General features: G+C 37.7%; 1 protein-coding gene across 5 annotated transcripts in view; it reads right to left on the bottom strand.

Moving 5' to 3' along the window:
• Positions 1–20,696, bottom strand: part of TTC29 (tetratricopeptide repeat domain 29) — a 99,600-nt gene that overhangs the window by 34,756 nt on the left and 44,148 nt on the right. For 3 of the 5 annotated variants that reach the window (XM_066186514.1, XM_066186517.1, XM_066186518.1), the window contains exons 6-8: positions 17,711–17,802; positions 11,992–12,115; positions 8,125–9,017 (exon numbers count right to left, since the gene is read on the bottom strand). In XM_066186514.1, coding sequence (XP_066042611.1) covers positions 8,715–9,017; positions 11,992–12,115; positions 17,711–17,802 — 519 coding nt within the window. In that variant the 3' untranslated portion in view covers positions 8,125–8,714. Of the gene's footprint in view, positions 1–345; positions 1,104–8,124; positions 9,018–11,991; positions 12,116–17,710; positions 17,803–20,696 lie in introns of those variants that run through there. The other 2 variants (XM_066186515.1, XM_066186516.1) reach the window with 2 other exon arrangements.

The raw sequence follows: 20,696 nt of genomic DNA, 5'->3' as shown, positions 1-20,696 counted from the left end.
ATTTGAACCTCTGCTTGTCTTGAAGTTTTTGATAATGCAGTTCAAAGGGGCAAAACCTACATATAGTTACAGCTGTGCCACCCTCCTCAAAACAGTAAGATTTTATGGGCATAAAAAAAAAAGCAGTATCTGGTCCACAATTTTTAACATATATGCAACACTCTTCTCTCTTTGCCATACAGTTTCTCCCTCTGCACGTACACACATATATATGATCATGTTCTCCACATGCACACCCATCTTCCAAACGGCCAATGGAACACAATCATTAAAAACTTATCAAAGTATGCGAGAAAAAGAACTATTTTATTTTGAACTATTTATGCATCTAAACCAAATTCTATGTCATTAGCTTGAGCTATCTGTTTTTGGTAACCACAGTTAACTTCTTGCAGTCATTAGTGACACTTTTAATACACCAAGTGAAGTATTATTTTTCCTTGTATGAACAATGAGCCTTTTCAAGATCTGTAAGAGATGGCAAGAACAGAAATCCAGTTATCCTTCAATATATCAGTTGATTTCTTAATGTTTGAAATTGTCAATGCTTCATCTCAATTCTCTTCTCGCTGCAGCATAAGTGCACATACTTGTATGAATATCAACAAAATTAAATTTAATTTGATGTAATACTGTTCTCAGAACTGAGCTAAAGGTAAAAGAACAAGCACACTCTTGGAGAATTACACATTTCAAGGAAATGTTTGGCAGATTGAAACGTTCTGGAGTCATAGAACTTGGCTCTATAACAACCTGAAGTGAAATTTTCCAGCAGCAGCCTGAAGTGTGAGGAAAACTGAGGGCTGCAAGTACTGCACCCAGGATAAGAAGTCATTGGATATTGTGCAGTATCCACGTCCCTCTCCCCTCCTGATTCCTAAAAACTGGCTTTCCTTGACACCTCGGGTACAGTCTGAACTTCCTATTTGTCAAATTCCTTGGGTGCACAACCTGAGCTGAGCAAGACCACTCTAGAGCACAGGCGTCCTCCATTTTTCAGCTTCAGTTTTCTTTCAGCAATGAGCGAAATGCGCAGTGCTAACAGACGCCCAGTTGGGATGCACAGACACAGTCAGGCAGCTCCGCGTCTCTGTTCGTGTGACCTATAAATACCAGACAGTGAAATCCACCTTCACAAGAAAGACAGCGCTTGAGTATTGGCTTTCGTAGACATTGGCATTAGCAGATGAATAAACATAAGGTTTACTTATGAGGGGTGTTGGGCACTTGCAGTTCCCATTTCAAAAACTGCTGTGGAAGATTAATTCCCCACAGGAGCTGACACCAGCCACATTATGTTTGACTAATACCAGTAGCAGCTCAACATCCCCAAAATTAAAAAGTATGCCAGAATTTTAAGAAAAAACAACTATATTAAACCACTGTAGCAAACATGGTAAAAAACCCCTCTATCTTAAAATAAGAAATTTTTAAATCCCTCTCTCTGTATCATTTACTGTATCGGATACTTATCAATGTCAATATTGCAGGATAGTAGTTCCATGTTCAAAATGATGTACCCGTAAGATACACTATGAAAAATACTGAATAATTACTTGGCTCTATGGCAAGACCCGTATGAGGCCTTCCATGGGAATATTCTGTATTATAGATAATATTGAATGCTTAACTGAGTGAGTAGGAACAAGCAGATGAGCCTGGAGGCATGGTCATCTACTTAAGCATGCATTTGGATCTTCAAGCTAATTAATCATCCAGTTGTGTACTTAAACTTAGTCAATCCATTCCCACAGGTGATTAAGATCTATTTAAAGCCCATTTGGATACTTCACAGTTTTCTATTAACCAACTTGTCAAGATACTCAATAGGAAGTGTAATTCTTTCCACTTCATTCTCTGATCTCAATGTAATAAAAACACAGAGCATGAGTGTGTAAACAGTAGGAAAACACTGAAAAAACTCTCAAAACCCTCCTATTGGTTCTACTACAAGCACAAAAGTTATACCTAAGAAGATGAAAGATGAGATGCCAGCTACTGGGTATAGAGGTAAATAACTCACACTCCTTAAACATTGGCATAAACATGCGTAAAATTGGAATTCGGAGTGAAGGTGTAGGACCAAAAAAAGGAGAAAGAATAATTTGCAGTATAAAAGTGAAGAACAGGGAAGAAAACACAAGAGAACAGACAAGGAATGAAGAGAAACAAAAAATAATAAATGTTTCAAAACCAGTTCAAAAAATCACAAAGTATCTCTGGTGATTACAAAAAAAGAATAAAGAGAGGTGGATTTTTGGGCAAAAGAAATACTGTTTCATAAATACATGAAATTGTGGAAGTACAACACTTCACTTTTCAAAATAGATTGGCTTATTCTAAATGTAAATCATTTAAGTCTTGACTACCTTCAGACCACAGAGTCTTAATAAAAACAGAAATTTGTTACTTATAAGAGGAACATAAAAGGATGTATGGAGGCAGGGAAAAGGATCTCAGAAAAAATCTCTCAAGGATGCAGAAAAGAAAGCTGGCTTGGGAAACCCAGGAGAAGGAAGGCGTTTGATACACTGCCTGTGACTCCTGAGATGACCTAAGGGTTCTGTTACAGAACATACGCACTGAACACAGTTTCTTTGTCTTGGCTTTGATTTTCTGTGTCCAAAGACTGTTGGGGAGCTTTGGGTAAGGAAGGGTTTGCAGCAGAGAGTTGTTTTCATGTAGGCCCGAGGTCTAGACTGGTTGGCATGCCTGCAGACAGCACCAATAAAAGATTCTTTACGAAGTCTAAATGACAACAACCATCTCAATATTAAACAAACCCACAAAAGTCTGATCTCTGGCTCTTTATGAGGATCCATTCTCCCTCCTGAGCATAAACCCACTAGATACACCTCTGCTCATGTATGCAGGAAAGGAAAGGATGGGCGCGTGGAGAGGCCCTAGGGCCACTTCAGAAGTTTTCCAACTGGCTTTTCCTACTTTGGCCCTGCCACCATCAGGGCACTGCCAGAGCACAACTCCTGCCAGCTGTTTGGTTTTGCAACTCTTCTCTTCATCAATGCGGCAGTCAAACCTAAAACTTCTAAGTGCCTCAAATCAAGGATTTCTCCAGAAGTGGCTTAACATGGTTGGGGCAAGAGATTCAATTTCTTTTGCACCATTCTATAAAATCAGGACTGAACTTCTGCCCTGAGAATTTTTGCCTTTTAAACTGGAAAGGAACTCCATATATGTAGAAGCACTGACAATGCAGTGCACAAAACTATGCTAGTTCAGTGCATAAAGCTACACTAAAGGGTCTGACAATATACTGCAGTTTGAACATCACTTCCAACTTTTTTTTTCCACAAGAAAGAACAATTTACCTTATTTAGGAAACCATTTTCTGCTGATCTAGGGAGCTTGTCTGAGAAAACACAGCTGGATGCCAACAATATTTAGCACAGGATGTGTCTAAAGGAAATGTGTGGCAAGATTTAGATGGTTCCATATGAAACATCAGATGGCAAAAAGCCTAGATAAGATCCAAATTCTCCTGTGGGTAAAATGTTTTTATATAACTATTGATGACAAGAACACTCACAATCACAGTCAGGGTGATGGTGATTTTTTTTAACCTATAACACCACTTAATCATAAAAAACCTGCCAGCTCTGAGCAAGGACTAGGAAGAAACTTCTAACACATTAAGCCATGGTTAAACATGAAAATGTTCCATGAGCCCTCCTCTTAAATATGGTATAGGCAGCCCACACACCTGACCTAGACCTGATCCTGTCTAGCAATTCCCAATTATTTATGTCAGTATTTAAAAGAAATAACAGTAAAACCCCCTGGATGCTGCATTCGTACAAAGCATGAGAACACTGAATATCAGCACACCCCTCTTTTCAGACAAACTTCAGCCATCAACAGAAAACAGAACAAACTACTGCAGTCCTGGCAAAACTGATGCAGATATTTATACTGTGTTCTCAGGGTCTTCACCAAGAATCTGGTGCATCCTGGCTGCTGACCACAATGTGCTGAAAAACCTCCCTGTCACCCTCAGTTCTTTTCTTCACGCTTGATTCTTTCTGCAGTCCAAGCAGTAATCACTCTCACTTACTAAAAATATCAATGTATCTCTAAGCACACTTAACACACACTTAAGAAACAAATCCCAACTAATAACAAATAATATAAGATACATGAACCACATAAGCTGATTTTCAGAAATACACCCATTCCATGCTATCAACATCTATACACAAGTATGGTCTATTTCAACACTTAGTTAAGACTGCATTAAGACTTATTAAGAATATTTAAGAGTGTATCTAGCATTAATATTTAAAAAAATGACTGATATTTTTAAAAGCTAAAGGTGAGACAAGATAAAATATAGAAAGTGGTGAGTGCTAGGTGATGTGAATTAAGAAGAGGAAGTACAAGTTTACCAAATTTTGAAGAAAGAAAGAATCACCTCTCAACTTCTGGTTTTCCTAATAATTTTCCTAAATGCATATATTTCAGAAGTTTTAGCCAGTGTACTTTTCCAAAAGGGAGAAAATGATTCTGTTTGAGAAACCCCATAAAATGGTGCAGAAGCCATCCTGTGAATTTCATTAGGGGACTGAAGCATTTGAACTGCTTTCAAGACAGTCTCATTAAGAAGTGAGCCTTTGTGCCTCTGGCACAGGAAGAGCCTTGGAGTCTGTACTTGGTCACACACCTCCTTTATATAATTTAAAGTCACAGTTCTTATTTACCAGTGTTAGAAATAATGTTTATAAGTATATACACACTATATACAATGAACAACAATGGGTATAATTCCTTTACTTCACATCCAGCTGCATTTTCTGAGAAACACCAAAAACTGTCTCTAAAATCCTTCCAGTTTCTCCCTATCTCCAGACTAGCACACAGTGCACACAGACTGCTGAGAGGGAGGAGGTAACAGTAGAAGTTTTCCTGGAATTAGTGTACTTTAGACAAAAGAGAGAGTTAAAAAAAGCAGTTTATCACATTATGAAGCAGCCTGTTCTGCTGTTGGACACGATTACCAAAATGGCCCATAAATTACACAGCTCTGGTAAGTTACAATAGAGAAATATTAACTGAATTTGTTTAGCATAATCCTTGATCTCATATCTCACTTCTGACTCTCCCACTCTTTATGGATAATCCTTTTATTAATTAATGACAAAGTTACACACATGTCCAATATAAAATGAACCTGGTCAGATCGCTGTTTTCTAAAACATCAGAAATTTTATGCTAGCCACATCTTTTACAGAAAAATGACAACACAACATCTTAAAGATCTTTCAAAAATGTGAATCAGTAGGATGAAAATGTAATTTTTTACACAACACAAAAGAACACAGCCACACTATGGAGTGTACCATTCCTTACAACGATAAGAGGAGGCTACAGAAAGAATATTGAGGGACTTTGAGGGACTACATATTTGGGAGTAAGAACAAAAGCTCATTGGATTGCATTTTCCAAGCTATAGGTATCACTGGTGCATGCCTCTTAAATTATATTGAAGGCTGCTCAGGTGTGGAATACTAGAAATAGTCCTGATCATGCTGAAGTTGATGGCACCAGATAACTCCACTGATCATAAGACTTCAGAATTGATGACAATATGAAGTATTTAAAGCTATCAAAAAAACCCACACTCCAACAAAATAAACACAGGAAATCTATGGTAAAATGTGTAAAATTTGCCAAGTTCTCCAAAGTCAGTGAATGTAAATCTAAATTGTTGACGAAAGCACATACTACTGGTCAAGAAAACAATTGAAGATTTTGTAGGATGAGGAAAACAATGCGTTTTAAGTCTACTCTTAAAAGTGTTCAGATGATTTCAAGCATTCAAGGGCTCTTGCTGAGGCACAGCCCTGCCAGGCGCAAAAAATCTGGACTGAGAGTTGCCAGACTCACAGAAAACAATTTCTGGTCAGCATTTCATGTAATCAAAATGCAAAATCTGATTCAAAAATTTCCTGCCTTCAGCACCTTTAATTATTCTTCTTTCCCCTAGAAGGCGGCAAGTCAGGTGATTATTTATTGAAAGGTCTGTGAAATGTTTTCTCATCAGACAATGTTAGGCTGTAGGCTCCTTTTTAGGATTTTATGTGGAGTCACAATCCTTTTTGCCTACTGATTCTGCTGATAATGTTTTTTATCCATTTTACTAAACATAAAAAGAACAATAAAACCATATTTGTTGTTGCAGTGGCATCTTACAACGATATAAATAACTCTCCTGTAAGTGAAGTCAGGTGACTGAGTCAAAGGCAGCAGATAGAAACACATTCTCCTTTGCATTTTTAAACATTATTTTCTGACAATCCCATCCCTTTTGTCCATGACAACTCCAGTCAAAACATCTATTTTATTAATAAATGTTGAGGTAAATTGAGTAATTAATGGTTCTTCCTGCCTGGTTATTGAAATGATTGATTTGGAAAATAAGTCTTGGTTGAAAGACATAAGCTAATATAGCACTACTTGAATTTGAATGCAATTTCCCCCACACCAGTTTAAGTATTTCTTTTGCCTAAGAATACAGAAACTACTCTTATATTTTTGACACAGAAAAATTTTTCAGCCAGAAGAGTTAGAAATAAAAACTTACTGTCTTTCTTCTCCCTTTCATTAAATTTCCCTGTGGATTAACAACTACCGTTGTATCTTGTCTTTCTCTGTTCTATCCTCAAAAAGACTGAGAAAAATCTAGTAGATTATCAACATTGAGCTGTTTGAAAGAGCTAGAAATACTGCTCTATTATCACAGCAGGAATTTCCTAAGTGATGAGTTCATCATAGGATGCAAAGACATTCTCCTGGAAGGTAGAATAAAGGCTGTACCTGAAACTCAAAGCCAGCAAATCCTAATCTTGAATTGGTGCCAGGTCATGTTTTGCCAGACAAAGATATTAAAAATGTAATGCCAGTACTAACGAGAGATTTGGCACACGAAACATGAGGAATGTTACAGATTGTGCTGACAGTGTGACACTATGTTTTCCTGGATGTAATCTGGGTATCATGAGAGTAAGCTTGGAGCACTAATGAGAAGAATGATATTGAACTGGAAGAGCTGCTAAATATGCAGTAGCCACAGGGTTCCTGGAGTGAACTGGAACTGAAATGAAAACTGCAATACTGAAAGTAACAGAGGGTAAACTAGGCAGAAACACAGGGAGAAGAGAATCTCAGCAGGCAAAACTTGTTTTGGTACCACGCTTGCCAGGACATAAAGGGCTTTTCTAATCATACTCTGTTTATCCCTGAAGTACTTTTAAAGAGGAGCAGGATTCTCGAGCTTAAAGGGGCACATATCATTTCAGGATATAAATGAGTTTCACAACTGACTGGAAAAAGGCATGTAAAAAAAGTTGAACAGAAAACCCCTTTAGGTGCAAGAACTAAAATTTATATTGGGGATACAAAGTTCATTCTATGTCTTTGAGGTTCTTGTGGTTTCATTTGCTGTTGCCATTGCTGAATTTTGGTTGCCTCCTATTTGCATCAGCTACACTTAGTGATCCTTATATGAAATGTACAAAAAATTCTTTTATGGATTCTTCTTTTGACCATCTCTGTTGGAATTATTGGCATTTGCACTATAGGTCTCGACAGGAGACATGCACCCAAATAACTCTGACAGTCAACAAAATCTGCCAGCATGCTAGATGTTCACTTATTGAGACATATGACAAATATAGATACGTATACCCATTGAAGAAGTGTTACCACCATTTGAACTTTAAACAGAATGCTATCTAATTCATCTCTCCAGCCTCCAAATGAATGCCCTTGTTCCATAATTCTCAGTAGCTCCCAGTGTTGCCTCTGGTATCCTGGCTCCTGTTAAACTGCTAATATCTTCAATTGCCTCTTATTTTATATACAAAATTCACCATGGAAGTTATACTTAATTTTCTACTTCTATGAAAGGGCGAGATACACAAGAAAACAGCAGCCAGGCAGTTCTTTGATTTTAGAAGTGGGCTAATTGAGGGAATTACAAAGTGACCCTGAAGCTTCATATTGTGACTGCCACAGTTGTCATTTATTTCCACTGTACTCCAGATTCACACTCTTCACAGGAATGCAGAGCAGGAAGTTTTAAGGTAGAGTAGACTTATAACTCCCCCTTCCTCAGTACAATACAGATTACTACTATCAGTACTTGGAGATAATGCATAATTCAGTTTGTCTCGTATTAATGTATTGTGCAATGGAAAAAGAGCAAAGAAAATTTAACCCATGAAGAAAGAGGTCTACTCCACACAAAGTCCTCTGCTCTTTCTGAGATAAGGAAACATAATAAAGAAGAAGACTTGCTCTTATTTTTTCCCTTTCTCTTTAATGTCAAGTACAAGGATACCAAAAATAAATCAGCATGTTTTTCCTGGATTCAGAACTATGTCAAGCAGAAATTACTTCTCACTTTTAGTAAGAGGGATCTTATTTTTGGATGCACTTGAAAAGTGTACTGGGAATGGAGATTATTATTATTTTCTTTAAGGATTAAAACAATTATGTTTTGACTGAAACGTGTAACTGTGAGGTTCTGGCAAACAGCACTGAAAAAATGTAAGTTACCATCCGGAGCAACTACTACTCTCCATTTCTCTCTGTTACATTGTATTTCAACTTGTTTAATTCAGCCTCTAAAACAAGCGAAGAAAGCCCAACTTCCCTTCCGTCCAAGGATTAAACCCGGGAAATAATTTAATAAACCTCTACAAGAAAAATGACTTAAGTGTTGAGGACAATGCAGCACTAATGCGTTTCATAAGCACTGCCTTACCGGCTGTAAGAGGGTCAGTGCACATGTCACTTCTGTTTTGCTTCCATGCCAGCAGGCACCGCAGGCTGAGCGGATCCGCCGCCGCCGCTACGTGGCTGTTGAACGGCACCATCAGCTGATGAGCCTTGGCGATGCCACAGTAACTCGCTGTTTCAGCCACCAAGGGCAAATTGTCCAAAGATTTTGCCGCCTCAGAGGCCTGACTGAAATGTTCCAGAGCTTTGCTATAGTTACCCTAGTAAAGAAGAGAAAATAATGTTAAAAATTGCTTGTAGTCACCTGCATTTACCTTGACATTAGAGCCTGCTCCTCTGATGCCTCAGAGACATGGCAGGCCACAGAATGACTCAGGGCATTAAGCAAATCACTCTCCCTTGCTGTCTTCTAACCTCTAAAATCCAGACAACACTGCTCATATCTTTGAATTGAATGGTTTTTTGGTTATCTCTCATAGCATTTTGAGCATACAAACCCAAGTGTATCAATGCTAAGTATTAATAAAGATTGCAGCCAGACCATTTAGAAATTACTGCTATTGTTTCATTGCATTCAACATATCCCTGTGGGAGGAAGGGTCCTTATTTATGGTGGTACTAAATTTTAAAAAATAAATCCTAAAAATGGAACAAAAGAGGATAACAAAGTGATAGACTTAAAGCACAGCAGAACAGAAATTAAAACTTACTCATTTATGGGGGAAGAAAGGGGTATACAAAACCCCAGGGATATTCCTAATTACAAAAAGAGAAATAGTAGGAAAAATGTAGCTCAACTGTTGCTGAATAGAAAACCCATATCATTTATTTCTCTATCCTGCCATTGGCATGGAATTCTGCTGCCCTGATGGCAGAAACTTCCTAACTGAAAACATTTTCAGAGCTGTCTTATCCTTTCACTCTCATCTTCATTTAGTAAGATTGAAATTCCCTTCTGCACCAAGCCAGGGAGGGGAGACTGCAACTGGTACCTATTTCACTTGATACCACTTTTTGGGATGAAAATTCCCATAACTGATAAAATGTGCTTATAATTAAAAAAGGATAAATAGAGTAATAGAAATTCTAGTAGCCTTTTAGCTTTGTTTAATACAGCAGAAGAGCAGAATTAGGCCTATGAGGACACAGCAATGAATGAAGAATGATAAGCTGTAATATAATAAAAAGCAGAAACACCTACTTACCATACTCAGGAGAACTATAGCAGGTTAAGTGATGCAATTAGCGAGAGGAATGCAGCAAATCAGACTAAGAAACTTGAAAAAGGTGAAATGAGAAATGACAGAGTGTATCATGCAAACTTCAGAGTGTACATACTAAGTAAGCAACCTGCTTAACAAACTGGGAGAAATGAGACCTAACAGTCCTGCATAACAGAAACCCTGGCATTTTAGGAAACAGGAAACATCTGGGTAAAAAAATCATGACTAGAAAGTAAACAGTGTGTGCAGCATTAAAAAAAAAAAATGCTGGTGAGGGAATAGTGAGATGAGAGGACTGGAAAGATACAACAACAGTATGGACAGAGCAAAGTGAATTTGGTCAAAGTGATCTGTGTTTGGAAGAACAGGAAGAGTTATATCCCTGGTTTACTAAAGGTCCCCAAGGATAGATCTGGATATAAATAGAGATATCTTTAATTTGATGGACAGTACTACTGCAAATTTTATCACTGGGGGATGTACAGAGTTGAATAAAAAGACCCTAATAATGACTTAACTTAGAGAATACTGGTGATGACAGCTGACACCAGCAGGCAGCGATCCAAAAGAGGAAATGTTAATTCACACTCAGTTTTGGTAAATACTGCTGACCTTGCAGAAAAAAAAATATAGAAAACAGGGAATTGCAAACTTTGAGATTTATATATTTGTGTTTTAACTAAATATTTTATATACATTAATGAGATACAATTACTACACTTGTGCCCTTCTACACCACTGGCCCAGCTCAGAAAACTCTGAACTGAGAAAGATAATTTAAAGAATAATCAAATAGAGATTAGTTCTTAAAACACCAGTTCTATTGAATTGGCTATTAGCAAGGTGGAAGAAGGAATGAAATACCGAAGCAGATAAACAGAGGTTATTTAATTATTTTTCAGATTTGGAGAAGAATAATTCAGCAGTGTCAGACCACACTGCTTTCTTCTAAGTTTCAGATCCATTTTACAGTTACTTCATCAGGTTGTCAAAGAATTTAAAACTTAGTTTTCAATGGGAAATTCAGCATTTATAATAAGAACACATGTAAATAGAAAACTCCCAGGCTAATTTAGAGATTATAGACTAAAAAAATTCTACTGCTTATGAAATAAAAACAGGACAAACAGGTTACCAATTTTAGTAGCGGGAGTTCTCTGTAAGAGGAACCCAGAAAAAAAAAAGGGGGGGCTTTAAGGATAGTGTAAGTGAAAACTAGAAAGTTCTCTGTTCAATATACTACACGCAGAATTTATGACAAAAATATGCAACAGAAGATAGAAAGGGTATTTCTATCTTTATTTTATTCATAGTGAAAATGCTTCCTAAGTTCCATATTATCCATCATACAGAACAAATTCTATTACTTTTTGTATCTAAATAATTTTGTGTAGCAATTCAGCTCTAGAATATGTGTTAAAGCATGAATCTCTCACTTTTGTAACATTGTCTTTAACCCTTCGAATTTCAAAACCCAAGTGTTACTGCAGTGAAAGTGGAGACAGAAGAGAAAGTCCTTCCACTGTAACATACCTTTGACAAACCACTTGATGCTAGAACTCATTTCATAAATTTGGCTGAGAGAATGTAGAGAAGAACTGTGTCTAAGATTACAAACAGCTCATTAGTATGCAATGCAGTCTACATTCATGTATAGTGCAATAAAATTTCATTTGCATTAACTGATGACTCTTCGTGGGCATATATGGTCCCAATGGTGATTTGGATGCAGATTTTTCACAACATGTAAACTTTGTCCTGCTCTAAATTTGGAGGTTTTTATTCATCTATTTTAGAACAAAACTCTGTGTGTTAAATATGATGTGAAATTTTCACTTTCCCCAGAGAATTAAGGCACATATAATTTAGTCATGCAGTGACTTCTCCTTGGGTAACTCCTGCAAGATGCAACACCTGGATCAAATCCTCCTGTGTCACCTCATAGGCAAAACCAGGTTTTACCAAGAAGTAGATCAAGTTGTTTGAGATCATTACTACAAAAAGTACTTACTCTTTCATTGTGAACTTTTCCGAGTAGGATGTTTGCATCCACCAGGCTTTGTGTTAGATTAGCCCTCTCAGCATCCTTCATAAACTCTCCCAAGCACTCCACAGCCTCATTTGATTTTCCCTGACTGAAGCAAAGGACAGGGACAAAATGAAATATTTACTCAGATGGCTTCTTCAAATGCTGAAGATCTGCCCCCTTGTTCTGAAACAACTTTGTGATGATTCATCCGTGACTGGATTTTATTTCCAAACGGCCTTCAGCACTACCTGTGCTGGGCCCAATGAGACTATTCCACACAGAATGTCTGAGGGCGAAACTGGATCCTTTCAGCAAAATAGAACAAAATTTTCTTTTAGAATATTGTGCCATATTTTAAGGCCAAGAATGAAAACACAGGTGGATGATTTAACTGGGCTTTTGGACCTTCTATGATTTTATTTTTTTTTCTACTGAGCTGCTGATAATATTTCCAATTCAGCAGGAGCTCACATCCTGACAAAATAGGGGAAGGAGGTACGAAGGTCTGTTTTTTCTTTCAGTAAGGCTTTCTGTCATTCAGAGCTACTCTAGAACCTGGCGGTGGCAGCAGCAGCTCCATAAAAGTGCTGTATCAGTTCTGGGGTTCCAGCCTATCCCTGCAACACCAAACTGCCCTTTGGCTGGGTGGATCAAAGGTGGCCAGGGTCGCATAGGCAAACCTATAAACTGTGGATTGCAGGTGCCACCCCCAAATCCCAGTGAGCTCAGAGCAACCTGAGGTCACAGCTGCATCTAACTTGAAAATTGGCTAATGTACTTTGACAATAGCAATTTGCAGATTTCCTTTTTTTTTTTTTTTTTTTTTTTTTTTTTTTTTTTTTTTTTTTTTTTTAATAAAGCCAGTCATATTAACAATATAAGACCTCAGCAGTGGGATTGCAAGATATAAGACAGACATCTGAGATTGCTTGTGAATGAGGCACGGTGCCCTTTTTCCCTTCAAGGCCAGAGTGTTACTCCAGCTGACCTCAATATTAGCCGTGAACTTGAGTCACTAATGTAGGAGTGTAGCATGCTAAATGTCAAGGCACCAGGCAAGACAGAAAACCCAGTCTTGATTAAGAAATTCACCAAAATAGGAGCTTCTGTAAGTGATAAAGAATTGTGATCTATTTTCTCACTATCTCAAACCACCTTCAAGTTACATTCCTGCAGCAAATGATGGCTCGGCATTTATTTACTATACAGTTTTTATTATAAACTATATTATGGGATGTTAGGGATATGTGCTTTCAAAATCTGGCAGAACTCTGAATTTCCTGCTTTTATGCTATTGGAGTAATTATAATAGCCTGCCACGAAACAGGAAACACAGCAAAGCTTAGCTGCAAATTTACAATATTGCAATGATTATCTGTATGTGACCGAGAGGGCAGGCTTACTACAAAAGGATGCTAAATCACTGCAAGCTAACATTCTTGAAATGCTGAAATATATGCTACTGTAAAGCTTAGTGGTCAATTAGCAGACTTGGATTTACTAAACTTTCCTAATTTAATTATTTTATTACCATGAAAATATGAAACATACCAGACTGTAAACATTTACTAAATGTCAAAAGGCTTCTAAATTTTAGAATTAGAGACACATATTTTTTCAACCTGTTTTTTTTTTTTTCTGAAGAAAAGAAAATCAAATGTTTCCCTACAGAAATACAGCATATGATTTATATAAGTTAAAGGACAAGGTTAAAGTGTTAGACAAATATTAATTCCAGTTTTTCTAGTTTTCTATATGCAGTGCACAGGTGCAACTTGAAGAGCATATTATATGGTATAATCATTAAATCCATTCAACCAGACCTTTGAGAGTTAAAAACATATATTCTGAGGAAAAGGACTCCTTGGTCCAAGGAATGAGAATGAAACAGTGCAGAATATTTGTGTATCAAGGTGATTCCAGTTTCCAATTGGGAAAACAGGACTGTTAACACCCACATCCCCTGACAACTGTCCAATTATGTATATCACACTTGGCCTACTGTTTGCAGTAGAAGTAATCAATAAAGGATGTGGTTGAGTGAACATAGATTTTGGTTGAACCAATGCATGAAAACTTAATCATTTACTCAGAGTGGAGAAATCAAATAGAGCAGAGATGAAACAGCCACTAAGGGGTTTGTTGATTGTGCCACCAAGTTTGTGGGCTAGAGGCTGAAAGTAATAAAGCAAATGGAATCAGTGACAGGAGAAAATGTAAAAAGGTTTTCTTAATTTCATGAATTAATAGAAATGTTTTGATGTATTTTTGGTCATTTTTTATTTTTCAAATCAAAACTTCTGTTCCACATATAGAAAAGATGAAAATTGCTAGGGCATATAACCTCTTTGAGGAAAACAGGAATCAATTTGATACATATCAGAAAGATATTTCTCACTGTTAGAACTTCACTTATGCCAGGTAGCAATCGGTTGGTACAGTTTAACAATTTTTCAGAGGAAGTACTTTTAAAAGCACTACAGCTCGAGATACTTAAAGTATGCTAGAAGGATTACTGAAACACTTTATCCCACACAAGAACTGATAACATGATAAACAGGTCTTTCCTACTCAAAGGGCTAATATTTTATAGTTCCTTCAAAAATCTACATGTTATTTTATACAGCCGTATACTTTCTATCTCCTTAGACATCACCTTCCTAAACGCATAAAATGCAATTTCCTAAAGATATAGTCATTCATGATCCCACAGAACAGTTATGATGACTTCAGCAGAAGAGATTACACATCTACAGCAACTCATTTTCCAGTTTCATGCTAAAATGCCCTATGAGATTTTTACCCCTATTAGACTTTTATGAAAATATGCACCTTTTATAGGATTGCTCATGTGATGGAATTGGATGTATAAATCATGTGTCCACAAAAAGTCATTACCATGGTGGACACTGGCAGAATAAGTCAAGAACACGATGCTATTATGTCAGATTCTTTCCCCTGGAAAATGATATGACTAAATGCACATGATAAAGATTTTCAGTTTCCCATGGTCTCTGGAAACATCTGCAGCAAAGATTTCACAAAATATTCCAAAGACATGGACAGGTTCTGAGCCATTCAGGAGGGCTCAGGCACTTTCTCCAATTTGTCAAGAGGAAATAAGTGGTAATTCTCACAGACATTATGGTCGTAATGCATTATTTTTGGGAAACAGTCATCTTCTTGTGAAGATGTTGTCCATCAAATTTAAAATTATTTACACAAATCTAGCCTAGATCAGGTAACAATACAAGTAAAGGAAAATTGAACAAGCTGCATATGGGGATTCTGTCACCAGCAGCAATTATTGATGCATTTATCCAAAATGTTCTGTGTGCAGCTCTGGCATCCTCAGCACAGGATGGATATGGACCTGTTGGAGTAGGTGCAGAGGAGGCCACCAAGATGCTCAGAGGGCTGCAGCACCTCTCCTATGAAGACAGAGAGAGCTGGGCTTGTTTAGCCTGGTGAAGTTGCCAGGGAGACCTTACAGTATCTAAAGTGAGCTTATAGTAAAGACAGGGACAAATTGTTGAGCAAATGTTGGACCTGCTGCAACAGGACAAGGGGCAAGGGTTCTACACTGAAGGAGGGTCCATTTAGATTAGATGTAGGGAAGAAATGTTTTACAATGAGAGTGGTAAAACACTGGAACAGGTTGCCCAGAGAGATGGTTGGTGCCCCATCCCTGGAAATATTCAAGGCCAGCCAAGATGGGGCTTTGAGCAATTTGATCTGGTTGAAGATGGCCCTACTCACTGCAGGGTGGTGGACTAGCTGATCTGTAAACATCCCTTCCAACCCAAACTCTTTTATGATTCCATCATTCTATGATTCATGGGTGCCCAAACTTTTCCCCATATAAGTTTCTCAAACAACTGAAAGTTGCTGAGAACTATCACGATATTTTACAGGGTTGAACAGTAAATGCCTATCACATGCCCAAAGCTCTTCAAAGCAGGTCATGTGTAAGGTGTTTAATTTGGTAAATACTCTCATGGCAAAACTAGCAGATGGGTTTTATGAAAAGTACAACAACAGCCATTTTCCAGAGAAAGGGTTTATAGTTGGGTCTTCACCAGGAAGACCCAATCTATTCTCTAATCTGTTCTTCAAGTGATTAAATCCCTGATCCTATACATGAGATTGAACTCCTCCTTCACCTGAATTAATCAGAATATTCCTCTTCTAGGAGAATGCCCTAAATCCTAAACTGAGGAGTCTTACTGCTCTTAGTATCTGCTCCCACTGCTCCTCATCTACCGTTTTTCTTTCTTTTTCAAATTGCAACAACTGGAAAGCAGTGGGACTGCCCATTCCTGGATAGCTAAAGAATGCTCCCAGAAGGTGTGGAATACAGACTAGATTCAGAAGAAATCGCTAGCCACTCTGTCTTTTGGTCTGCTTTTAAGAAAACAATTGCACTGGCATGGTCTTTCAGACGAAGGGTTCAACAAACTGACTTCAGAAAGATCTCAAAATCTTCAACTTCTGAGTAAATAAATGCATGTGCCCTCATTCCAGAATGCCTAAATCACAGAAAGGAAGTTAATATAAATGGTTTACCAGGGATATTCTCTTGACCATCTTAACCCAGCCTCTACCTAGACTGCTGCTTTTTGAGAATACAAGGAGCTCAGGAATGCTACTGAGAGCTCAGAAAACTTTGTACTCATTGCAAAGCCACTCATTGTAGCAGCTGGTTTTTTAGCTACTAAATCTTTCTTGGTTAGGCTTTCAGAGAATTTTAAAACTGAGACCTGATATTCTTAGTCTGTTCTGTGTCCTTTTGAATATCTTTTCTCATGTCCTTATTTAGGATGCTCAGAATACATGTAGACATGAATTATGCATCAGAGAGCTGAAGAGGACTGTGGTTGTGGCTGATCCCTGTGTGCTTGGGTAAGGCCAAGGAGACAAGGGATCTGACTCAAGGAGGAGAATTTACTCTGCACACTGAAATAAACCTGGTGACAAGTCCCTCTCCATAAACAGTTGTCAAGATCTATCATGCATCATATGCACTGAGGTCTTCAAACATAGCATAAATCAAGAATAAACTGCAACCTTCACTTTTATCTCATTTTTCCCTATCGCATCTGATAATTTCATTAGACTACTTTCTGTCAAAATTATTGGTACCTGAACTAATTCATCTGGAGGAAGACTTTAATGTCAGAAGCTGAAACAAAAATATTGAACACAAACATCGTATTTGCAACAAATTTGTACCTAGTTACACGTGCACAAACCAGAAATGCCTCCACAGAAGTAGTGAATCAATAAATGGAAACTTACAGTTCAGAAAATAGTACACTGAGACACCCATTGAAGCTTGCTGCATTCTTGCAGGTTTTCTCTCTTTCTTAACCTGGAAAATAGGTCTGCATTTCTATTTTCCAGTAAGGTAAGGTCCTCCCATAAACCAAAAAAACCACACCAACACTTAAAAAGCCCTCAAAACGTGGAAGAAAAAGGACACATTATAGTTTACAGGCAAAAAAAACCCCTAGAACCATACACTTTAAAAAATGTGTAACAGTTTAAAACAACTTCTGATGAAAGGGTCACTTACTGCAAGAAGGGCACTGCTTAAAATTTAAGCAGTCAGTAATGGGAAGTGACAGACCTCTTAACAATTTCAGTCTTTCACAGCTGAGTGAATCTGCACTGACAGTCAGACAAGGGTGTGCTAACCTACCTTGCCAGGATCTTGGCTACAGCTGCATACGCTCTGCCCAGGCCAGCAGAATCACAAAGGAATGTAAAGATTTCTAGAGAGGTGATCAAAACCTGTGAAACAGGGAGATAAAACCAGTAAATTTTTGGATTTTTCCAATGGGAATTTCCATTTTTTCTTCCCCTCCCAATCTTTCTGTCCACACAGAATGCAAAATTAAAGCCTTCCCACTTCTGAAACTGTTTTCTAATTAGCCATAATGGGACTAGGGTTTTGATCATTATTTATAGTTGTTTGAAACTACTCAATAATTACAAATCAAAAAGACGTAACTTGCAATTATGTCTCTTGAATTTTGGCAATTTGCAAAAGACCAAAGAGGTACTCCCTTATTTGCAGTATAAATTTCCTTATCTATAATTGAAAAGATTTAAAGACCTTGTGCTTTTTATGAGTTTCTGATAACCAATAACTTAAGATGGTATCCTTAACATTCATACTGTTTTAGAATTTTATGCTGAAATACTACTCAGTACTATTTTTCTTTCTTTAATCTGTCACACCTTAGTACAATTCAGATGCCCCATAACTGAATAAATTACAGGTTATGCATTTAATCTATGTTGGCTTAAAGTACTGTTGATAATGTTGCTTTTTCTGCTTAATTATTCACACACAAGAAATTCGTTAACATTAGCTTGGAATCTACTCTATTATGAACCCTCCCATAACTGAAGGCTTACAGCTGCTGCATAAAAACATATGATCTTAATTTAACACTGACATCACCTGTACTGCAGAATTTCTCTTTTCATCCATTTTTTTTTCCAGTGGTGATGACAGGAGAGTGCATATAAAATTAAATCTTATTCTTTCATCCCTCCTCTTTGTGCTTGACCCAATCTATTACACACATGAGAAAACAGGAAGTCTCCAAAGACTCTCTATGGAAATCCTTTTTGCACATTTCTGAGAAAGGAGTGGTGAATGTCATTTACCAGCTCTGAAGGGGGATGGGAGATGCCCAGGGACATATGACAGTATCCTGCATGCCCCAGGATGCCTGTTTATACTGAGGTAAAAGATTGGGTATTTTCTACTAAGAGTGCCTCCCCTGCCACTGGCAAAGCGCATAGTTCAGGAGAAGACATCCTGTGTGTGGCTAGTGCTAGTGCCATTTCCATTGCCGTTTCCACCACTCAAATTTCCTAGTTCTTGAAGGAGTTTTACTACATGCAGCAGCATCCCTGGACATGGCTCTTATTCTTTAGCTACACAAGCTCTGCGTGCAGCAAAAGCAGCATTTATTAATGTGCACTGCCCTTTTTATCATCCTTCAAGTACTTTCTTATCAGTAGTGTTCTAATGTTGCATCCTATCCTTGCAGGTCACTGCCAATTGAGTTATCAATGCATTAGGTGTGACAGAAATAGTACAAAGGCACCTCAGTGAGGAAGTTGTCACATCAGTTCAGAACTCTCCCTAAATTGAATACATACATGATGTTGTCAGTGCCTGTAGTACATCCATCTAATAACCCAGGATGGTAGCAGAAACACACAGGTGTCCGAGAAATAATTCTTGGTATTGCATTTAACTCAGGGGACTTACAGCATTTGTTGTAATAATTGTGTCCATATTAGAAAACCTGCTCTTAGAGTGTCAGGAGGTGTCACAAATGTTATGTGCTGGACTGAAATCATTCCTACTTTAAACTGGCCTCTACAATATTAAACTTGGACACAGGCCTGCAGCCGTTACTATGGCACAGAAAGGTTACTTAGGAACCGAAGGCTTTGGTTACTGGACATTTTTTTTCTATTAAAGATATCAAAAAGCCTGAAAAGTCCAGATAAACCCAAGGACAAATCATACACAGCACAGCTGAAGTAAAAAGATGGTTCATTGCATCGCTGCAACAGCTGTGAGAAAAAAGGAAGTAAATAAATAAAACCACTCATTCATATTGATGAAAAGTGCTCATTTTGGTCCCAGGTTACTACCAGTCTACACAAATCAGATATTTCAGTCTTAATAATGAGGAAATAACATTAATTAAATCATCTTCATGAAAGGGAGAAAATCTTGATAAATTACCGTAGAAAATGTACTCTTTATGTCTGTATTTCAAATGACTCCTCCAGCTTCAGGTAACAAATAGGGACACAGAAAGGGACACAGGGGCTTGATGGAAAGGAGCTGTGTAGTGCCCGTGGATGCCACAACTGCCCAGTATCCATTTACGTGAAAGAAGTGAAGAGGGTTCTCCTCTCCTGTGATGTATGCCCAACCTTCAACACTCAGGATAGAAACATTCCAGGATAGAAAAAGAGGAACAGATAGAACACGCTAAAATGATGGTTAAACACGTTAGCATTATGGGATTTCACCCAGAGTGTCTTGAAAATATAGCACATTTTTAATTTCCATTTAAAACAAAAAAAAAAATAAGGTTTACATGCTGGAAAATCAAGTGGAATCAACAGAGTGATGCCTGCCAGAATCTGTAAAAAGTCTAAAACCAACGAATGGGTATGAAAATTTTCCTGATTATTTTTCTGGGATAGGAACAACCAATCCATCTAACTGGCTTCCTGTGGATACCAGATAGGAAAAGACATGCATGTGGCAGACTGTATTGAGTGGGCAGAGCTCTGCCAGTCATCCATCAGCTCTCTGGGAAGTGGATAAATACTGGGGAAATGTACCATTTGGATCCAATGGAATTTAGAGGTTCCCAATGAAAGTTTACCTTTAGACAGAAGCATAGCCAGAAAATGGTATTTATATATATATATATATTAGCCACTCTGTGCAGGGAAAAATGACATCCAAGGAAGAGGTGGAATAATTAATAATTAATGCTGAAAACTCCTACACAAATGTGCAGTTTTACTGGATGGGAAAAATCCAGACAGCAAAAGAAAAACATCTTATTAAGGTAAGATGCTTCTGCTGCAGTATTCTATAGCAAATATTATGTTTGAAAATGTCATCTTAGTAATTT

This window comes from Chamaea fasciata, unplaced genomic scaffold (assembly GCF_029207755.1).
Source record: "Chamaea fasciata isolate MVZ Bird 193981 ecotype frontalis unplaced genomic scaffold, bChaFas1.0.hap1 SCAF_6, whole genome shotgun sequence".
In the NCBI taxonomy this organism is placed as follows: domain Eukaryota; kingdom Metazoa; phylum Chordata; class Aves; order Passeriformes; family Sylviidae; genus Chamaea; species Chamaea fasciata.
Note: the sequence above shows the minus strand (reverse complement) of the source record. Positions and strands in the feature narration are given on the sequence as shown.